This window comes from Lytechinus variegatus, chromosome 3 (assembly GCF_018143015.1).
Source record: "Lytechinus variegatus isolate NC3 chromosome 3, Lvar_3.0, whole genome shotgun sequence".
Taxonomy (NCBI): Eukaryota; Metazoa; Echinodermata; class Echinoidea; order Temnopleuroida; family Toxopneustidae; genus Lytechinus; species Lytechinus variegatus.
Genome location: NC_054742.1, coordinates 41,833,420 through 41,850,160, shown reverse-complemented (window position 1 = coordinate 41,850,160; position 16,741 = coordinate 41,833,420). Strand labels below are relative to the sequence as shown.

The following is a 16,741-nucleotide window of genomic DNA, read 5'->3' as shown; positions in this document are numbered from 1 at the left end:
TGATATGCGGCACCTTTTAATCGGGTCAAGATCACACTTTTCCCACTAAGGTACAATACGAGATTTCTGTAATTTTGTACTTGCATGAAATCCAGAGTTCTGATTGGCTGGATAAGGTTCACAGAACAACAGGCACAGGGTATTTGAGGAGATTACCACATGGGAAGTGTGACCTTCCTACGAACCCTGGCACTGGAACCGTTGGAATTTGCCACTGGGTGGTCTATTTGACCAATCAGAATGCAGTATTCTTGTTTTCAAACTGCTTTATGTACTTGGCAAATGAAAAGTGTGATCTTGACCCGATTAAACCAATTCTTATTTTGAAACCTATATCGTTTCAAAGCATACATATTCAGCTTTATCATGATATAAAAATCATTTGGGCTCAAACACAAATAAAGTGTGAAAATAGCAACTTTTGTCTGGTGAAAATATTTATTTTATAGCATATTTTAGATCAAACTTTGAACCTATATTACAAAATCTTTGAATAAATCCAAACATATGACATGAAAGAATGATTCTTCTTCTTTACAATGGTACCAAATTCATGAAATTCGATGCACAGTTAGAGCAGCAATGACCGAATGAAAAGGTGTTATGGTCCGCGTCAAGCTCATTAAATATACAAAACATCTCAAGTCATGAATATCATTTGGATGAAAGAAGCCACTCTCTTGGGACCTGCAGTCTGACTGGGGGGCATGGCCCCCATCTATACATCAGTGATGGATTTAATACTTTTTGCATGTACGATGACGATGCTCGCTCTCTCTCACCCATCCTCACTATGTGTATATGTGTGTGCAAGATGAATTATGAGGAATAATTGCATGAAGTGACGTTTTTCAACCAGAGATTGATCCTTATATATTATTTACTATTGCATTTTTGTTCATCATATTGACCCATCTTGACCCCTTTACCCCCCCCCCCCCTGACAAAAACCTAATAGTCAAATGAAGTTTCCTTTTCTTTTCTTTTGATATACATGTAATGTATTCATGTGAGAAAAAAAATTATAGTGCCAAACATTTTTTGAAAATTTTAATTTATTCCTTCAGGTGAGGTTTTGTCCACAGTTCCAGAAGGACACAAAATAGTATCAGAAAGTCATGCCAGAATCAACAACTGAAGGGTTTGAAGAGCCAGATAAAGAGCCGAGAAATGTGATTTTAAAGGTAAGTTAAACTTATTTATAATTCTGATTCATTTTGGCATAGAAAGTAAGTCATAATAACAATTTGAATTATTTTTGTCTTCTTGATTTGCTCTTTGTCAGGAATCCAAATTTTAGAATTAAACTCTTAGTTTGAGGTGTTGATGATTTTTTTTTCAGCTGCAAAAGTAACAAACCAATATCAATCATTGGTCGATAATGTGACTTGCTTTCTCTTGCCAAATTGGTACATGTACATGTATATTCTGCATTTCTATAATGATTGACCCCACCACTAGCACATAAGATGCAACATGTCAAATAACTGTCAAACTCACTTCATCATGTATTTAATTATTAATATTTCATTAAAGGAGTAAAAGGACTCAGAAAGATTACCCGAAAAAGCTCACAGAATTTTTTTTACTGGTAGACCCTTTACATTCATTTGATGAATTGAGTTCATGCAAAATCAACTGAATGTTATGAGTACAAAATCCTGTTAATACACCTTACTGTGAGGCTATTCTGGTAGGTCATCCCGGGAGTGCCTGAGGATCTTGTCCATTTGGATAAATCTTGCAAAGTACCAAGAGGTGCCTCCACCCCCCCCCCCCCACTCTATTAAGGGTTAACAATGAAATTGAAATTAGGAATAAGTTTAGTATCTTCCCGGGGGGGGGGGGGGGCACTCAGTATATAATGCATAGTGGGTATGTGCCGCGGAGGGGACCCCCATTTTCACACTCAAATTTCCGTTCCAAGGCATAGCATTTTTGCCTTGTTGATAAAAAGAACAAAGAAAGCCGCTCCAAGGCATAGCATTTTCTTCTTATCGAGAAAAAAGAGGGAAATCCGCTCCAAAGCTAGCATATTTTTCGTTACGCCGCTCCGATCGCATTGAACGAGTCGAATTTTGGTGAAAAGCGGCCGCAGAGCTCCCCCGGCGGAGGCCGCGCTAGCTGCATCATGCACGCATGACCGTTCCGTGGGGATGCATACGCACTCACACGCTGGCGATCCGTTCCAAGGACCCCCGTTTTCACAAACATTTGTCGTTCCGAAGCCCGTTCCGAGGACCCTCCTTTTTACAATAAGCCCGCTCCAAGGCCCCCGTTTTTTGTCTCGCCCGCGGCACACCCCCACCACATTTTTGGTCGAGTGCCCCCCCCCCGGGAGTATCTTGCTCATATGCATTATAAATTAATTACTATTTCAGGTACTTCAATCACATGCACAGTAGGAGCAAAAACAGCAGCAAACACACAGGAGATGTAACACTACATTGACCAACAGCAACAACTACAGCAGCATCAACAATTTCTGCAGGAGATGCAAAAACCACACTGGCAACCTCAACAACATCAAGGTGTCCAACAAGCACTCCGGGAACGTTAACAGCAACCACAGCTTCAGCTGGAGTTTCAACAAACACATCAGAAAAAAACCAACAGCAGCAAAAAAAACACTTATGAATAATGAAATGAATCTAATTGAAACTCAAAAGCCAATGACGCAACATCTTTGACAAACTGAGACAATTATTCATTCTTTTACAGGATAAAGAAATACTTTTTTAAAGTGTAAATTTGCAGGAACACAATGGATGTTCCTATGTATCTATTTAATGAAATAAATTTGACTTTAATAAATTCAGTAAATTCAATTCAATAAATTTAGTGATTCAATAAATATCTACTTTTATTTGTCAATGAGTGAAAATACCTGTATTTTCTATTTAGAATGACAAAAAGCAATTTATCAATTCAATATCATCAAAAACTTTAGCAATATGGTTGTTAGGCCCTCCAAATTGTTGATATTTTGATGAAAAAGCCGTTTCTGCTGCAATATTTGACGCAACTCAAATAGATCAAATATTGTCGCAGAAATTGTCATTTGCCCCTGAAAGTATCTGCGGCAAATATTTGACGCAGCTCAAATAGCTGCATCAAATATTGCCGCAGAAATTGTCATTTGCCGCTGTTTTGAGATTTGCCGCAGAAAATGGGAGTTGCCGCTGCGGCAAATGTTTTATGAAACGGGCCCCAGGTCAATCAAAATATTTTCGAATTCGTGCTGGTGAGCAACACGTTCACTCCCAGCGATAGGGACTTGTTTAAAAATGGCATAGGAAATATGCATTTTCTAAGTATGGTAAACTCATAGTAGAATTTAGGTGTTGCAAGAATTAAATTGTGAATGAACTGTATTGGTAGGTAAGACATGCGTAGAGGATTATTTGTCTTTATCCATTTCTATTTTCCACATTTTTCTTTTGTTTGACTTTATTTTCTAGGGGGAAGCCCCACTCCCCCATTCCTGTGGATGCCAATTGGTTGGGGGCTTGGAATAGTGCAAGTTAAAAGGGTGAACCTGAACTTTATAGATATCAAGAGAGAAAGAATTGGAAAGTTAAAATGAATAAAAAGAAAGATGGAGAGAGTGAGAAAGATGGTGGACTTTCAAGGGGCATTAAAAAATCTCATATTAAAACATCATTTTTGTTTTTGTAATTATTCTATTTACCCAGGGTCAGTCAAAATATTAGCATCCACAGGAGGGTGGGATCCTTCCCGCCTTAAAACTGAAATCTAAAGAAAAGTGTAGAAATGGATAAAAGACAAAGATCCTCTGCGCATGATTTACCAGCAAATGCAGCTCATTCAGAATTTAACTCTTAGAGCACCTAAATTGTACTATAGGCCTACAATATGTGTTTACCATGCTTAGGAAACACATATTTCCTAAGCTATTTTAAAACGAGTCCTACTGCTCGGAAGTGAACAAGTTGCTTCCTTACTCATATTCAAGAACGTTTTGACTAACCTCCTTTTTTAATTGGTTGCTTTGCTCCCTCACATACCCAACAATTTGTTGTCCTCTACATTTCTTCTGCTTGGTCACTTCGCTCCCTCTTACATATTCCTCAAATCTCTTGGCCCCTGCATTTTCCTTCTGTCATTTTGCTCTCTCGCATATATCCCCCCACAAAATTCTGCTCTGTCGCATTCGCTCCCTCGCACATATCCCAAAATTGTTTTGCCCCACCCTGCATTTTTTTTCTGCTGACAGCCATGTCCTGCCCAACCTCTCTCTCCAATACCTTGAAATGATGGGGGGGGGGGGTAACTTTAGATATGAGAGTGACCGAACAATTGTAAATCAGTGAAATATTTGACTTTTCTTTTGATTAGTTAATATTTTCTGTGAGAGTGATTATTGCAAAGGATTATACCCCTTTCTGTACACAAAACATACCAGTATTTTGAGAAATAACAGAAAAAAGACCACATTCTTCCTGACTGTTCAAATCCTTAAAAAAATAAAATATGGTAATTTTACTTTCTCAGGCATTCATCACAGGCTCCCCAATTCCTGTCTCTATTTCTCTATCACCCCCATTCTTAATTCATCTTTTTGTCTCTATCCAACAGCTCATTTATAACTGTGGCCTTGTTCTATCCTACATGTATTCTATTCTTCTGTCAGCTTGCCGTCATTCCTACTTTTCACAAACTTTTTTCTCTTCTGACATTCAAATCAGAATGAATATACTGTAAGACATCTTCAAATTCAATGAATTCATTTTTGTTACATGCCCAGTGATAAACGTTTTCATTGAGCTATTTTAAATAATCAGAATCCACACAGCGTAAATTTTTTGTTGTAAAGTTGTGCAAATCAATGTTTGTCCAAACTTAAAAGCAAGTAATGTATAAGGTAGGACTTCTGTGTGGTTTTCAGCCTCTTCAAGTTTTAATACAGTCCATTATTGTTGTTGACTTCCACTTTACCCCTCTTGGACTTTCTGGTATTCAGTAGGAGTGGTCTTCGAGAAATTAAGGTGCTGAAGACTTTGGCACTGGTGTCTTTGCAGTATCTGGGAGGTTGTTTGCTGAATCGAAAAGTCTTTTGGGAAATACCTTGGTTTGGGTGAATTCTGTAGGAGACGAATTAATAAAAAAATAAGAAAAAAGAATATTGAACAAAAACAGATACAAGAATGAAAAGATAACTATTCAAAGATAATTTTTCAATCAAATATTCGATTATCCATGAAGAACAATATTCGTTTAGAAATCAAACCTTTTGCAGTGACTTGCAACAAGATAATTTTTTTAAAAATATACATGATGATATATAAACCCTATCTAGCCCGGGGGGGGGGGGGGGCTTAATAAGCTCCCCTCCCCATCCACATTTTTCATGAAGTCCACAATGAGAAATGAGGTACCATGATTACTTTTTGGTCAATTCTGCAGAGCTTTTGAGACACCCGGATATTCAGTTACGCAACATTTTATGAGTTTATGTCGGACCAAAAATTGCTCAAAAATATTATTTTGTATACACATTTAATCCAATGGAAATTCTATTTTCAGTCATAATTGACAAATTTATCATTATTCTTGCACTTATTGGTTGAAAATAATCAAATCTTTGCTTTTTATAATCAGAATAGTGCCATGAACAGATCCCATTAAAAAAACTATAAAATACATAAGGCCCCAAAACAAAGAAATACATATGGAATTATAGAAACAATAAAATACATAAGATTAGAAATGTCATTTACCATTTATTTTTGAGCAACTTTGTTAGAAATCATAGAATTTCGGGAATTCTTTAGAGATTAACCTTTAAAACAAAGAATTCTCTATTACGCATAAATTAGCATTACTAATTTATTAACAATAAATAATTTATTAACAATAAATTTTAATGAATTCTGTAACCTTTAGTTCCATGCTTGCAGATTACATTGATGTTGATGTGTGCATTGGTTTTCGTTTTGATCAGAGGCAAGATCTGAAGAGGGGGACCAAAAAAGCCCACCTCCCCCTCCCTGGGCTATGCAATCTCAAAGTAGCCCAGGATTATGAGTTAAACCAAATTTTAAAAAATATATTTATTTAGTAGTTTACTGTAAATACACAGTATAGGCCCCGGTCCATGGTTATCCTCCTGATTAGGATAATTTTCATCTCTATTTTGCTACTGAAAATTGAATAATTAAAGCAATGTTCTATCAAAACAAAGGTAGATAAAACAGAATATATATTTCTTTAGAACGCATGTATGATATAGATCCACTGTACCTTCTGAAGACGAGGCGGGAAATCAAATATGGTTGGGACAGCATCCTGTTTAAGACGTATCGTCTGCCCAGGTCAAAGCAAGCATCTTCAAAATGATCAGAACAGAGTACAGAGCTCTTGGAGGAATTCAATGAAGCTCGCTTCATATTGACCATCCTTACTGTGTTACAGTTCCGGTCTTGGTACCGGTTCAGTCCAATGGCTGAATGGGAATCTGCAGCAAATGTAAACACATGTCATAGAATCAATTACACATAATTAAGAAAGTTTGACGTGTCCAAAGGAAACAGATGCCCCCGCAGAATTGTAGTACAAAATGTTTTTTTATTGTTTTATGATGCAATTTTCTGTAAATCAATTAAACTATACACTAAATAAAATAAGATTTCAGTTCTTGATGTTTTAATAAGAGATTACCACAATTTTGTTTATGAATTTTGAACAGAAAAGTTGATATTTCCCCCCAAATTACTAAATCATGGAAATTGAATGCCTACAAAAAAAAACACTTTATAAGTAATATGACATTTCATTCCTAATACATGATTATATACGTGTTGTCCCTAGGTGTCCTGAGTCTTGTCAATCGAGGGGGGGGGGCGAGGAGAATTTGCACAATGGAAAAATTGATATACATTGGGTTTCAAAGCTTAATTTCATTTCGGGTAAATCAATATGCTTTATTTCATTTGAATCAATTATACCAATTTTAGGGCATAAAATACAAATTCAATTCAAACCTATAAATATAGCCCTTGAACTACTTATTTTTTTAATTCAGGAATTCTGATCAAATGTATATTAAAAACAATCAGTAGGCCTATATAATGTTTTTAACCCTTATGAGACTGGGGGCTGATTTACCCCCTTGTCATATTTTGCAATAAATCCACTGCACAATTTTTTTTACCGCATCACTCACAGACTTACAGCATCACTCACTTTTTCGAGTCTCGCGCAACTTTTGAGACCAAAATTGCGACCCCCTGGTATGTGCTTTCGAAATTACACAACATTTTGGAAGTGCATGCAGACCAAAAGTTGCTGGAAAAATGTGAATTTGCGTACAAATCTATGGAAATAGTGTTTTTAGCCATAATTCATAAATGTGCCATTATATTTCCTTTTACTGATTAAAATCAATTAATTTCAACTTTTTTACGGTCAAATATGGTCCCCGACTATTTCCATTGAAACAACAATAAACACATAAGAAAATAAGTGTGATGTTGAAATATATTGAGTCTGTGAACCAAAAGTGATCATTTCAGGGGCATTATTTAGTTAATTAGAGCAAACTTTTGATTTTACGCGTAAATTAGCAATGAGATTTAGGCAAAATTTGATTATAGTTTTTTAGAATATACCATGGGTAATGCGTTTGCCAATCATCGCTGTGATCCCATGATTGACTGCCCAGATCATAAAGCCCCCCCCCCCCCAGTCTTCTTAGGAAATGAAATAGCCCAGTCTATGTAGGTTACTGGTAATGTTTTTTTTTTTACTTTTTCATTTTTCTTATGTACAGATTTTCAAATTTATTACTAATAGAAATTTTCAGCAATTTCTGAAAATAATGATACAGATACAAATTTTGGCAATGACTCACATTGAGTTGTACATGAAATCAAGTTTTTAAGCAATTCGGGATCTGATAATATGCACTTGTGTATATCATAACTGCGTAACCATGCATGCATTCCAAAAATAGTCTTGAATGTTGTGTGGCCCTGCCATGTTTACGAATTTATTGTAGATAAAAGTGAGCTAATCACATAGATTTGTTTGTTAAAATGATATTCTTAATATTGATTGCTGTGCAAGATTGAACAGGGAGAAGAGGAACATGACAAAGCAATCAAGAAAGAGTAAAGGGGGAAGAGAAAGAGGATTTATTTATAACACACAAGTAAAAAAAATGTGTTTTAAAACACACTGGTTAAAACGTGCCAACCCGGGCCCCAGTTAACGCGATCAGAAATCCATTCAATATGATTGAACTTAATATCATGCAGAAATCAATACGCATATAAATATAATAAAAAAAATAAATTTTGAACCAACTTGCATAATGAGCTGTGAACTTAGCCTGTATTTTGGTGACATCTACCTACACACCAAATTTTTTTAAATCCATTGAATGTTTTTCAAGTTATTGCGCGGAAACCAAGGGGGGGGGGCTGACAGGGGCAACACTTAATGCCCCCTCCGGGCTTCATCTGCAGGGGCATAAAAACTCTAGGCCTACTCATCAGCAGGGGCCCGTTTCTCAACACCTGGACAAGTTAGTCCTATTTATCTACCAAACACAGAATTAGTTCCAAAATTACCCAAAAGGATTAACTAGAATCCATTAATATCATATTGATACTATTGGTGGAAAGTACATACCAGACGTAGCCTTAGTCACAAAATAGCAAATTTTCCAAAAGTTGCAAAAAATAGAGGCAAAATATGCTTAAAAAGTACTTAAACATGCAGACATGGGCATTAAATTTCTGAGGAAATGAAATTAACACTAATTCATATCATGATAAAAAAAATCACATGTAAGTGGACATTGAGATATTTATCCCAAGATATAAAATTTGAATAGTTTACGTAAGTAAACCATAAGGCTTTCTTCCTAACATGATGGTTTCTAGTGTTGCTGTTGGATGTTTGTGGTCTATATCATGGTTGTTCCACTTTATATGTTTGTCATTTTGCCTCCGACGAAGATTCTGCTAGGATCGAAAGCTTAGGCCCCCTTTTGACTCTCTAATTTACTCCATTGGCTCTTTTTTTTTTTTAGATAAGCAGTTTTCAGCAGCTTCTTTTTGCCTTTAACATGATGATAATCAAACAGATTTTCAGGATTCCAAACATCATCAAAAAATATATTATCATGGATTGTTAAACTCTTTAGATACCTAAACGCACAATTTTATGAATGCTATGCGTATATTAGAGGAAGAATTTATTAAAATTTTGATAAGGGTCTGAAAACGAGTCCAATTATGGATGACCTGAAGTGGTAGAATCTTTGTCAATTCAATTATTTTACTACCTTAAATTAACACTTGTTATAATTTCTGTGCATTACAATTACTATTGAATGATTTATCCCACTTGTTTGCTATATAATTCATTTTTCTTTAAATTATTACGTAATAAAATTTTCAAATTTCGAGGCTCATTTGAATGTCACAGTCTATCCACATGATATCACTACATAAAGGACAAGTCCACTCCAACAAAAACTTTATTTGAATAAAAAGAGAAAAATTCAACAACCATAACACTGAAAATTTCATCAAAATTGCATGTAAAATAAGAAAGTTATGGCATTCTAAAGTTTCGCTTCATTTCACAAAACAGTTATGCACATCTCGGTCGATATGCAAATGAGAAACTGATGACATCACTCACTATTTCTTTTGTAATCTATTATATGAAATATGAATTATTTTTATTTCTCGTCATTGTCATGTGAAATGAAGTGTCATTCCTCCCTGAACACGTGGAATTACATTATTTTAACATTTTGTGCTTCAGGCAAGGAGGTCCTAATTGTCAAATTTGTAAAAAATGAAATATTGTATAATTCAAACAATAAAAAAACAAAAGAAATAGTGAGTGACATCATCGACTCTCTCATTTGAATGTAACTGGCTCGTTAATATAACTATTTTGTTCAAAATAAGCGAAACTTTGAAATGTCATTAATTTATTATTTTACATCCGATTTTGATGAAATTTTCAGCATTGTGCTTGTCTGGTCTTTCTCCATTGATTCAAATCAACATTTTTTCTGAGGTGGACTTGACCCTTAAGAAAGAAGTAAGTTATGACAGGTTTGGAGATGTCATAACTATTTGGTCAAGTTGTCCCCGATCTTGGCAAAGAGGGATTCGTGAAACAGTTCGCTAACAGGTAGCTAACTATTTCCAATTTAGTTAAGAAGTTAGAAGACTTAACGGTGTTGAGAAACGGGCCCCAGTCTACGCAAGCAGAACCAAACAGAATCAGTTTGCCACACTCAAATTCCCAATTTGCACTCGCATCAATTATTTAGTTACGTACCTATCATTTTATGATCTAGTGCATAGAACAAATGACCATTTTTTTTAGGTCGGAATGTCAACAATTTTCAGCTCGTGCTTCGCATTCCCATTATTGAAATATGTACCATCCTCATGGTTAAACAGTCCTTAACAGGATCATGCTAGAACACTTATTAAAAATTATGTTCGTGCTTGGCATTCTCAGTAATTATCTAGAACACACACATCTTGTTCAGGATCACAAACGGTGCCTAGAATGTTAAATTTTCAGGACAAAATACATCCTAAATACATATATAAAAGTTCCAAAAAAAGTAAGAAAAAAAATTGCTTGCCTTTGCACTTTTTATATAAGGCCTACGTGATTATTTCATATTGATGTTATTTTATAAGAAACCAACTCGCATATTTAATGACCCAGTGTAGTGGTCCACCCGGATACCCCCAACCAGTAATTGGGAGGAGATACCTGCGGGTCACAGTTCTGTGTGCGCACCCTTGTAGGCGACCCAGATTGGCTGGCTCCTCCAATACGCCTTGGAATGTCTTTAACAGATATATGGCACTATATAAATGCTGTGCATCATCATCTACCAACACACCCAAATTTTAAAAAATCTGATGACTTTTGATAAGATATCGTGAGGAATCCAACTCGCATATTTAATGAGCTGTGATCTTTGACCAGCATATTCCGAATTCGAACTTAGCCTGTATTGGTATCATCTACCTACACACCCAAATTTGTTCAAATAAGTAGAATATTTCATAACTCATAAAAAAGACATTATCATGCGGAAACTAAATTGCATATTTAATGTGTTTTGACCTGCCGACTCCAAATTCAAACTTGGCCTGTACTATCAGAGGGTCGTGTGTTCGAATCCCGCCATGGACTAGCGTCCTTTGGCAAGGGGTTAATCCACTTTGCCACTCTCCACCAGGTGTTAAATGGGTACCTGGTAGGATGTGAAAGCCTATGTATAATGTAGTATGCCTAGCAATTGAGTCTTGGAACTCTTGTTGGAGTGCTCCCCAGGGAGTGGAGAAGGTGCATACATTGTACGCAGGCATACAAGGTTCTGATGACCGTGGTAATACTGAGTCTGGAAAGCGCTTAGTCTCTTAGAGACGTCGTTCCGATGCATTAAGCGCTATATAAATATGTGGAATATTATTATTATTATTACTATGGTGTCATCCACTCCTATGGTGTCACCCACTCCAAGCTGTGGGGAAGTTACACATTGATGCAGAGGTTCGAGCCCTGATCACGTCTTTCGGATTGTGACATTAAAGGTCGGTCCCAGACGTAAATAATCAAACCTGATTGATATACGTCTGTCAAAAACTCAAAATACACACACACACTCCTAGTACCAATGATTAATGTTAATGTTTGGACCTCATAGGCGACATTACCCAAAATATGGGTTGCCGGTTGGACAATGCTGTTCTGAATCTGATTTCAAACTCAAGACTTTGGTAAATGTACGCCTTAATACAAATTGGAGTTATGCGATATGACTTTCATTTGGTGGGAAGACATTTAATACTTTATAAAATTAGTTGAAATTAAAATGGATTATATTAATGCTCACTGTTGGTGAGCATTTCTACACGATCCCCCTATTGAGATTTATAGTAAATATTTTGGAATTATATTAGTTATGCGACCCCTCCCTCATGATGATCACAGCATTATTTGTAATGGGGATATATTTCGTTCATATTCTTGTCTCTTCTTTCTCTTTTTAGCCTTTTTTTTGCTTGTTAAAACCTTTTCATTTTTTTTTTGGGGGGGCTTGCCAAATTTTATGTGGGTCAAAATTACATTCATTTTTTTAGTGACAATCTTATTTTTCATTTGTCAAATTTTACGCAAGACAAAATTACCTTCGATCATAATTACAGTTAAAACCTTTTTTTAATTTTAATTTTTTTTTGGGGGGGGGTTGCCAAATATAACATGGACAAAATGACTTTCCCTTTTCTTATTTATTTTTTTGGGGGGAGCTTGCCGAATATCACGCGAACGAAATGACTTTCATTTTTAGTGACCATCACTTTACGTGAGACAAAATGACCGGTTTTTTTTAAGTGAGAACCTTTTTTGGGAGTTGTCTAATTGTACTTGAGAAAATTCACCCCACCCCCCCCTACTTTGGAAAATCTTGGATTTACCTCTAGTTTTAATCATGATTAACCCTAAATAGACTGGGCTATTTCGATGCCTAAGAAGACTGGGGAGGGGGGCTGATTCAGCGCCCCCTTATGATCTCGGACGTCGATTGCGCGATCGCGACGAAAATTGGCACACATTACCCATGGCATAATCTACCAAATTATCACATCAAATTATGCAAAAAATCTCATGTTTCATTAATTATGCTAATTTTTGCGTAAAATCATTAGTTTGCTCTAATTAATAAAATAATGCCCCTGAAATGCTAATTTTTGTTTCACCTACTCTAGATAGGCATCTGATCAAATTTATTTTTAAAAAATTTCAACATCATGTTTATTTTCTTATGTATTCTATTGTTTTCTAAATTTCTTATGTATTTCATTGTTTTTCGACTTTGTTTTTCATTGTTTTTTCAATGGAAATTGTCAGGGACTTTATTTTGACCATGAAAAAGATAAAATAAATTGATTTTAAGCAGTAAAAGGAAAAATAATAATACATTTATGAATTTTGGCTAAAAACACTATTTGTATTGGATTTGTACACAAATTCACGTTTTTGAGTAATTTTGGGTCTGCATGCACGAACGAAATGTTGCGTAATTTCGAAAGTGTGTACCCGGGGGTCACAATTTTGGTCTCAAAAGTTGTGCGAGACTTGAAAGTAAAAAGTCAGCGAGCAACGCGGTCAAAAAGATTTGCGCGGCGGATTTATCACGAAAAATGTCGAGGGGGGGGCTGATTCAGTCTTTTTAGGGTTAAGATCATGCGTATACCACGGCAGAGGCGTAAACCGCTGCAGGGGCATGCAGGCTGGCCCTTGATCCCTAGTGGATTTCACCGGAAAAAAAATCCAGATAAGAGAAAAGGAAAGAAAGAAAGAAAGAGAGAGGGGGGGGAGAAAGGGAAGACTGGGAAATAAACGAAAAGGTCCCCCCCAAAAAAAAGGAGGGGAAAAGAGAGAAGAAAAAGCGAAATCATTAAAGGGGTGTATATTATAACTTCATTTATAATTGTTTTTCCTTCTTTTATGGGGGGGGGTCAAAAAAATAAAAACCTTAACGAAATGTTTTTCTATAATTACATTTAGGTCTACACTCGCGATTTAATAAAAAATAGTAGCCATCTATATACAAATGATGCGTTAGAGTGGGTCAGTAGGAACTCTGTGTACAAGGTAACCACATGCACACAGTTCCACTGACCCACGAAAGAAACCCATGCATCATCTGTTTTATAGAATGGAATTTTTTTTTAATAAACCACAAAAATTAATGATTTACTGGATGCATGATAATTTCATGCGTCGGGTAAATTTAATTTACCGGACACATGATTTTTTTTACCGGACGCATGATTTATTTACTGGACGCATGATTTATTTACCGGATCGATGCATGAAAATTCCAAAATCTAATGCAGAGCGCAGACACTTTGATAACCCTGGACAACATAAATATGGGCTTAACTGGATAATGTTGCCACAAAGATATTGTTATACCCAAAATGCCAGATACAGCTTTGCATTGACTATATCTTGAGCAGTTGAGGCAGCCTCCGACCTCCAATACATGTAGCTGTGTGTGTGTATGCGGGCCGCGCCGGGGGCCAGCGCCTGCCTGGGCCTGCAGTGGATATTTCGCTGTGCACAGCCAGCCCAGGGCAGTATAGATCTAACGTTAGATCGTACATGTATGTCTGGACTTCTCAACTAACGAGTATGTGGGCAGTTTTAATCCCAATGACAATTACGGTACCGTATTTGTACTTACAGATCATTTTGCATCCTTTGATTCATTCTGCTTTGATCGAAATTCAAATTTTGATGTAAACAAGCGACGGTAACAGTACATGCGCGATGACATCACAATGACCTTTTCGGACGATTGCTTGTTTACAGTGGATATCGTTGCGTTTTGATTATCGGGATATCGTTCATGCAGCCCAGTAAAATTTTTGCATTGCTCTCAACCAATCAGATTGCAGGGATTTTCTCATCCATTACAACTATAAAAAGTTTTAAAATTGCTAAAGATCCAGAGATATCAAAACCCACCTGCTGATTTAGCACTGGGGTACACAAGCCAGGGTTATGCCCAGTGCATGCCCCCCGAATGTTCTACGTACAACCAAGATATAAAAAAATGAAGGGAATTAAAGAAACCAAAATTAGGAAAAGTGTAAGGTAAGATATCTGTCTCAAATTTAGATTTGCACGAAAGGTTTTTTCTCGCTTGCTTCATTCGCTTGGAACATATAAAGCAACTTTATTCCCACGTGCCATATGTTTCGGCCTCTTTCTTTCTACTATTTCATTTTTTTTACTCATCATGCTCCTGCCACACAGGGGTTTGCCCTAATGCATGAACAATCATTAAAAAATATCATTTTTCATGTGACTGGGAATTTTTTGCTCTACCCCTCCCCCCTCCTTGATCCCTGTATCGATTTGACTTGACATGGGCCTATACCTGATGTATTCTGCTTCAATATAAAATCATAACGGATAGAACGCCTTGAATACAGGCCAAACAGCCTAACGACACACACACACACACATTGCCGTGTCACGTGACAATCAGTATTAAACGAGGATGTGTACAACCCTATGGCGACAAGGCTAGTCGCAAAAGTTGAGCAAGTTCTGGACGAATAGGCTTCAATACCCCAAGAAAAGAAGTAGTATCTAGGGACTAATTAAAAATAGTTTTCTTAATGGAGTTCCATGTTAAAATCTAGTAATTTAAGTCCAACTTTTAATTCGCGTGCACTCACTTTTTTAACACAGGAATTAATAGGCACGGTGCCTAGAGTGTCATCTACCAACACACCTAAATTTAAAAAAAAAACAATCAAATATATTTCAATTTATTGCACTGAAACCAAGTGGGGGTGGGGGGGGAGGCAGGCAAATCAATGGACAGGTGGAACGCTTAATGCCCCCTCCGGACTTTGTCTGCGAGAGCATAATTACAGAGGAGCTGAATTTGAAGAGGGCCTGAATCAAGACTGAAACATCGCAATACGTGTAAGTACTAAGTGGAGTAGGCTAGGGCACTCACACTAGTACGAGGCCCGGGGGGGGGGGGGCACTCAGTATATAATGCATAGTGGGTATGTGCCGCGGAGGGGACCCCCATTTTTACACCCAAATTTCCGTTCCAAGCCAAGGCATAGCATTTTTGTCTTATTGAGAAAAAAACAAAGAAAGCTGCTCCAAGGCAAAGCATTTTGTTCTCATCTAGAAAAAAGAAGAAATTCGCTCCAAAGCTTCGCATATTTTTCGTTACGCCATTCCGGTCGCATTGATCTGCTGCAATTTTGGTGAAAAGCGGCCACAGAGCGCTGTCCGACCATCGTCTCTGAGCGAGCGCACCTGGCGGAGGCTGCGCTAGCTGCATCACGGATGCCCGTTCCATAGCCTATAGGGATGCATACGCACGTACTCACACGCTGGCGATCGATCCGTTCCAACTTCCAAGGACCCCCATTTCACAAAATTTTAGTTCCAAACCCCGTTCCGAGGACCCTCCTTTTTACAATACTCCCGCTCCAAGCCCAAGGCCCCCGTTTTTGTCTCTCCTGCGGCACACCCCCACCACTTTTTTGTTCAAGTGCCCCGGCCCCGGGGTATGAGGTTAGTGAGGCTGGGTAAACTTGCGCCAAGTTGCGGCCAAGCCCGCCCAACATGCCCAAACTGTTGAATAAATTTGTTATTTCAAATTAAAAAAAAATATACTTGTCATCTGATTTCAATGAAATTTTCAGCATTTTGCTCTGTATGAATTTTACATTATTTGCTAAGTTCTAGGCCAAAATATCTTCAGCCTGTATAATTCCTCACCATTTTAGGTGTGCAGAAAAGACCAATCCCCCCCCCCCTTTGTCTGACTACAGTACACAAACTTGAATACATGGGACTATAATTTTTACAGTACACAGCTTCTTGCAAATGAAAGTAGCAGGTATGGCAACCACTACGATTTCCCATTTTGTTTTCAACGTAATTCAAACATAGCTGAACTTACGAATGCAATGTCCGTCCACATTCTACTAATTAGAGAAGTTGTTTGCAGCTCTTGTTGGCATGAATAACCATGATAACGTGAAATCTAAGCTAAACAGGAAAGGTTCACCAACATGCCGACCTGTGAGTGTGACCGTCCCGCGGCCGGATATCGATCGATCGAAGATCGGCTTGAGCAAGGTGCAGCCAATCAGCGACGATCTCATATACCCTGCCA

General features: G+C 37.2%; 1 protein-coding gene and 1 long non-coding RNA gene across 6 annotated transcripts in view; one reads left to right on the top strand and one right to left on the bottom strand.

Moving 5' to 3' along the window:
• Window positions 1-4,443, top strand: part of LOC121411053 (THAP domain-containing protein 5-like) — a 17,145-nt gene extending 12,702 nt beyond the window's left edge. For all 4 annotated transcript variants that reach the window (XM_041603536.1, XM_041603538.1, XM_041603535.1 and 1 more), the window contains 2 exons: window positions 1,068-1,184; window positions 2,382-4,443. In XM_041603536.1, coding sequence (XP_041459470.1) covers window positions 1,068-1,071 — 4 coding nt within the window. In that variant the 3' untranslated portion in view covers window positions 1,072-1,184; window positions 2,382-4,443. The remainder of the gene's footprint in view (window positions 1-1,067; window positions 1,185-2,381) is intronic.
• On the bottom strand, window positions 4,329-16,741 carry LOC121411054. Of its 2 annotated transcripts, none has more exons than XR_005969416.1 (3): window positions 16,526-16,741; window positions 6,265-6,478; window positions 4,329-5,105 (listed from the first exon to the last, which is right to left on the bottom strand). It is a non-coding gene; the product is annotated as an uncharacterized LOC121411054 (long non-coding RNA). The 2 variants fall into 2 exon arrangements; XR_005969417.1 differs by lacking the exon at window positions 16,526-16,741 and adding an exon at window positions 14,270-14,890.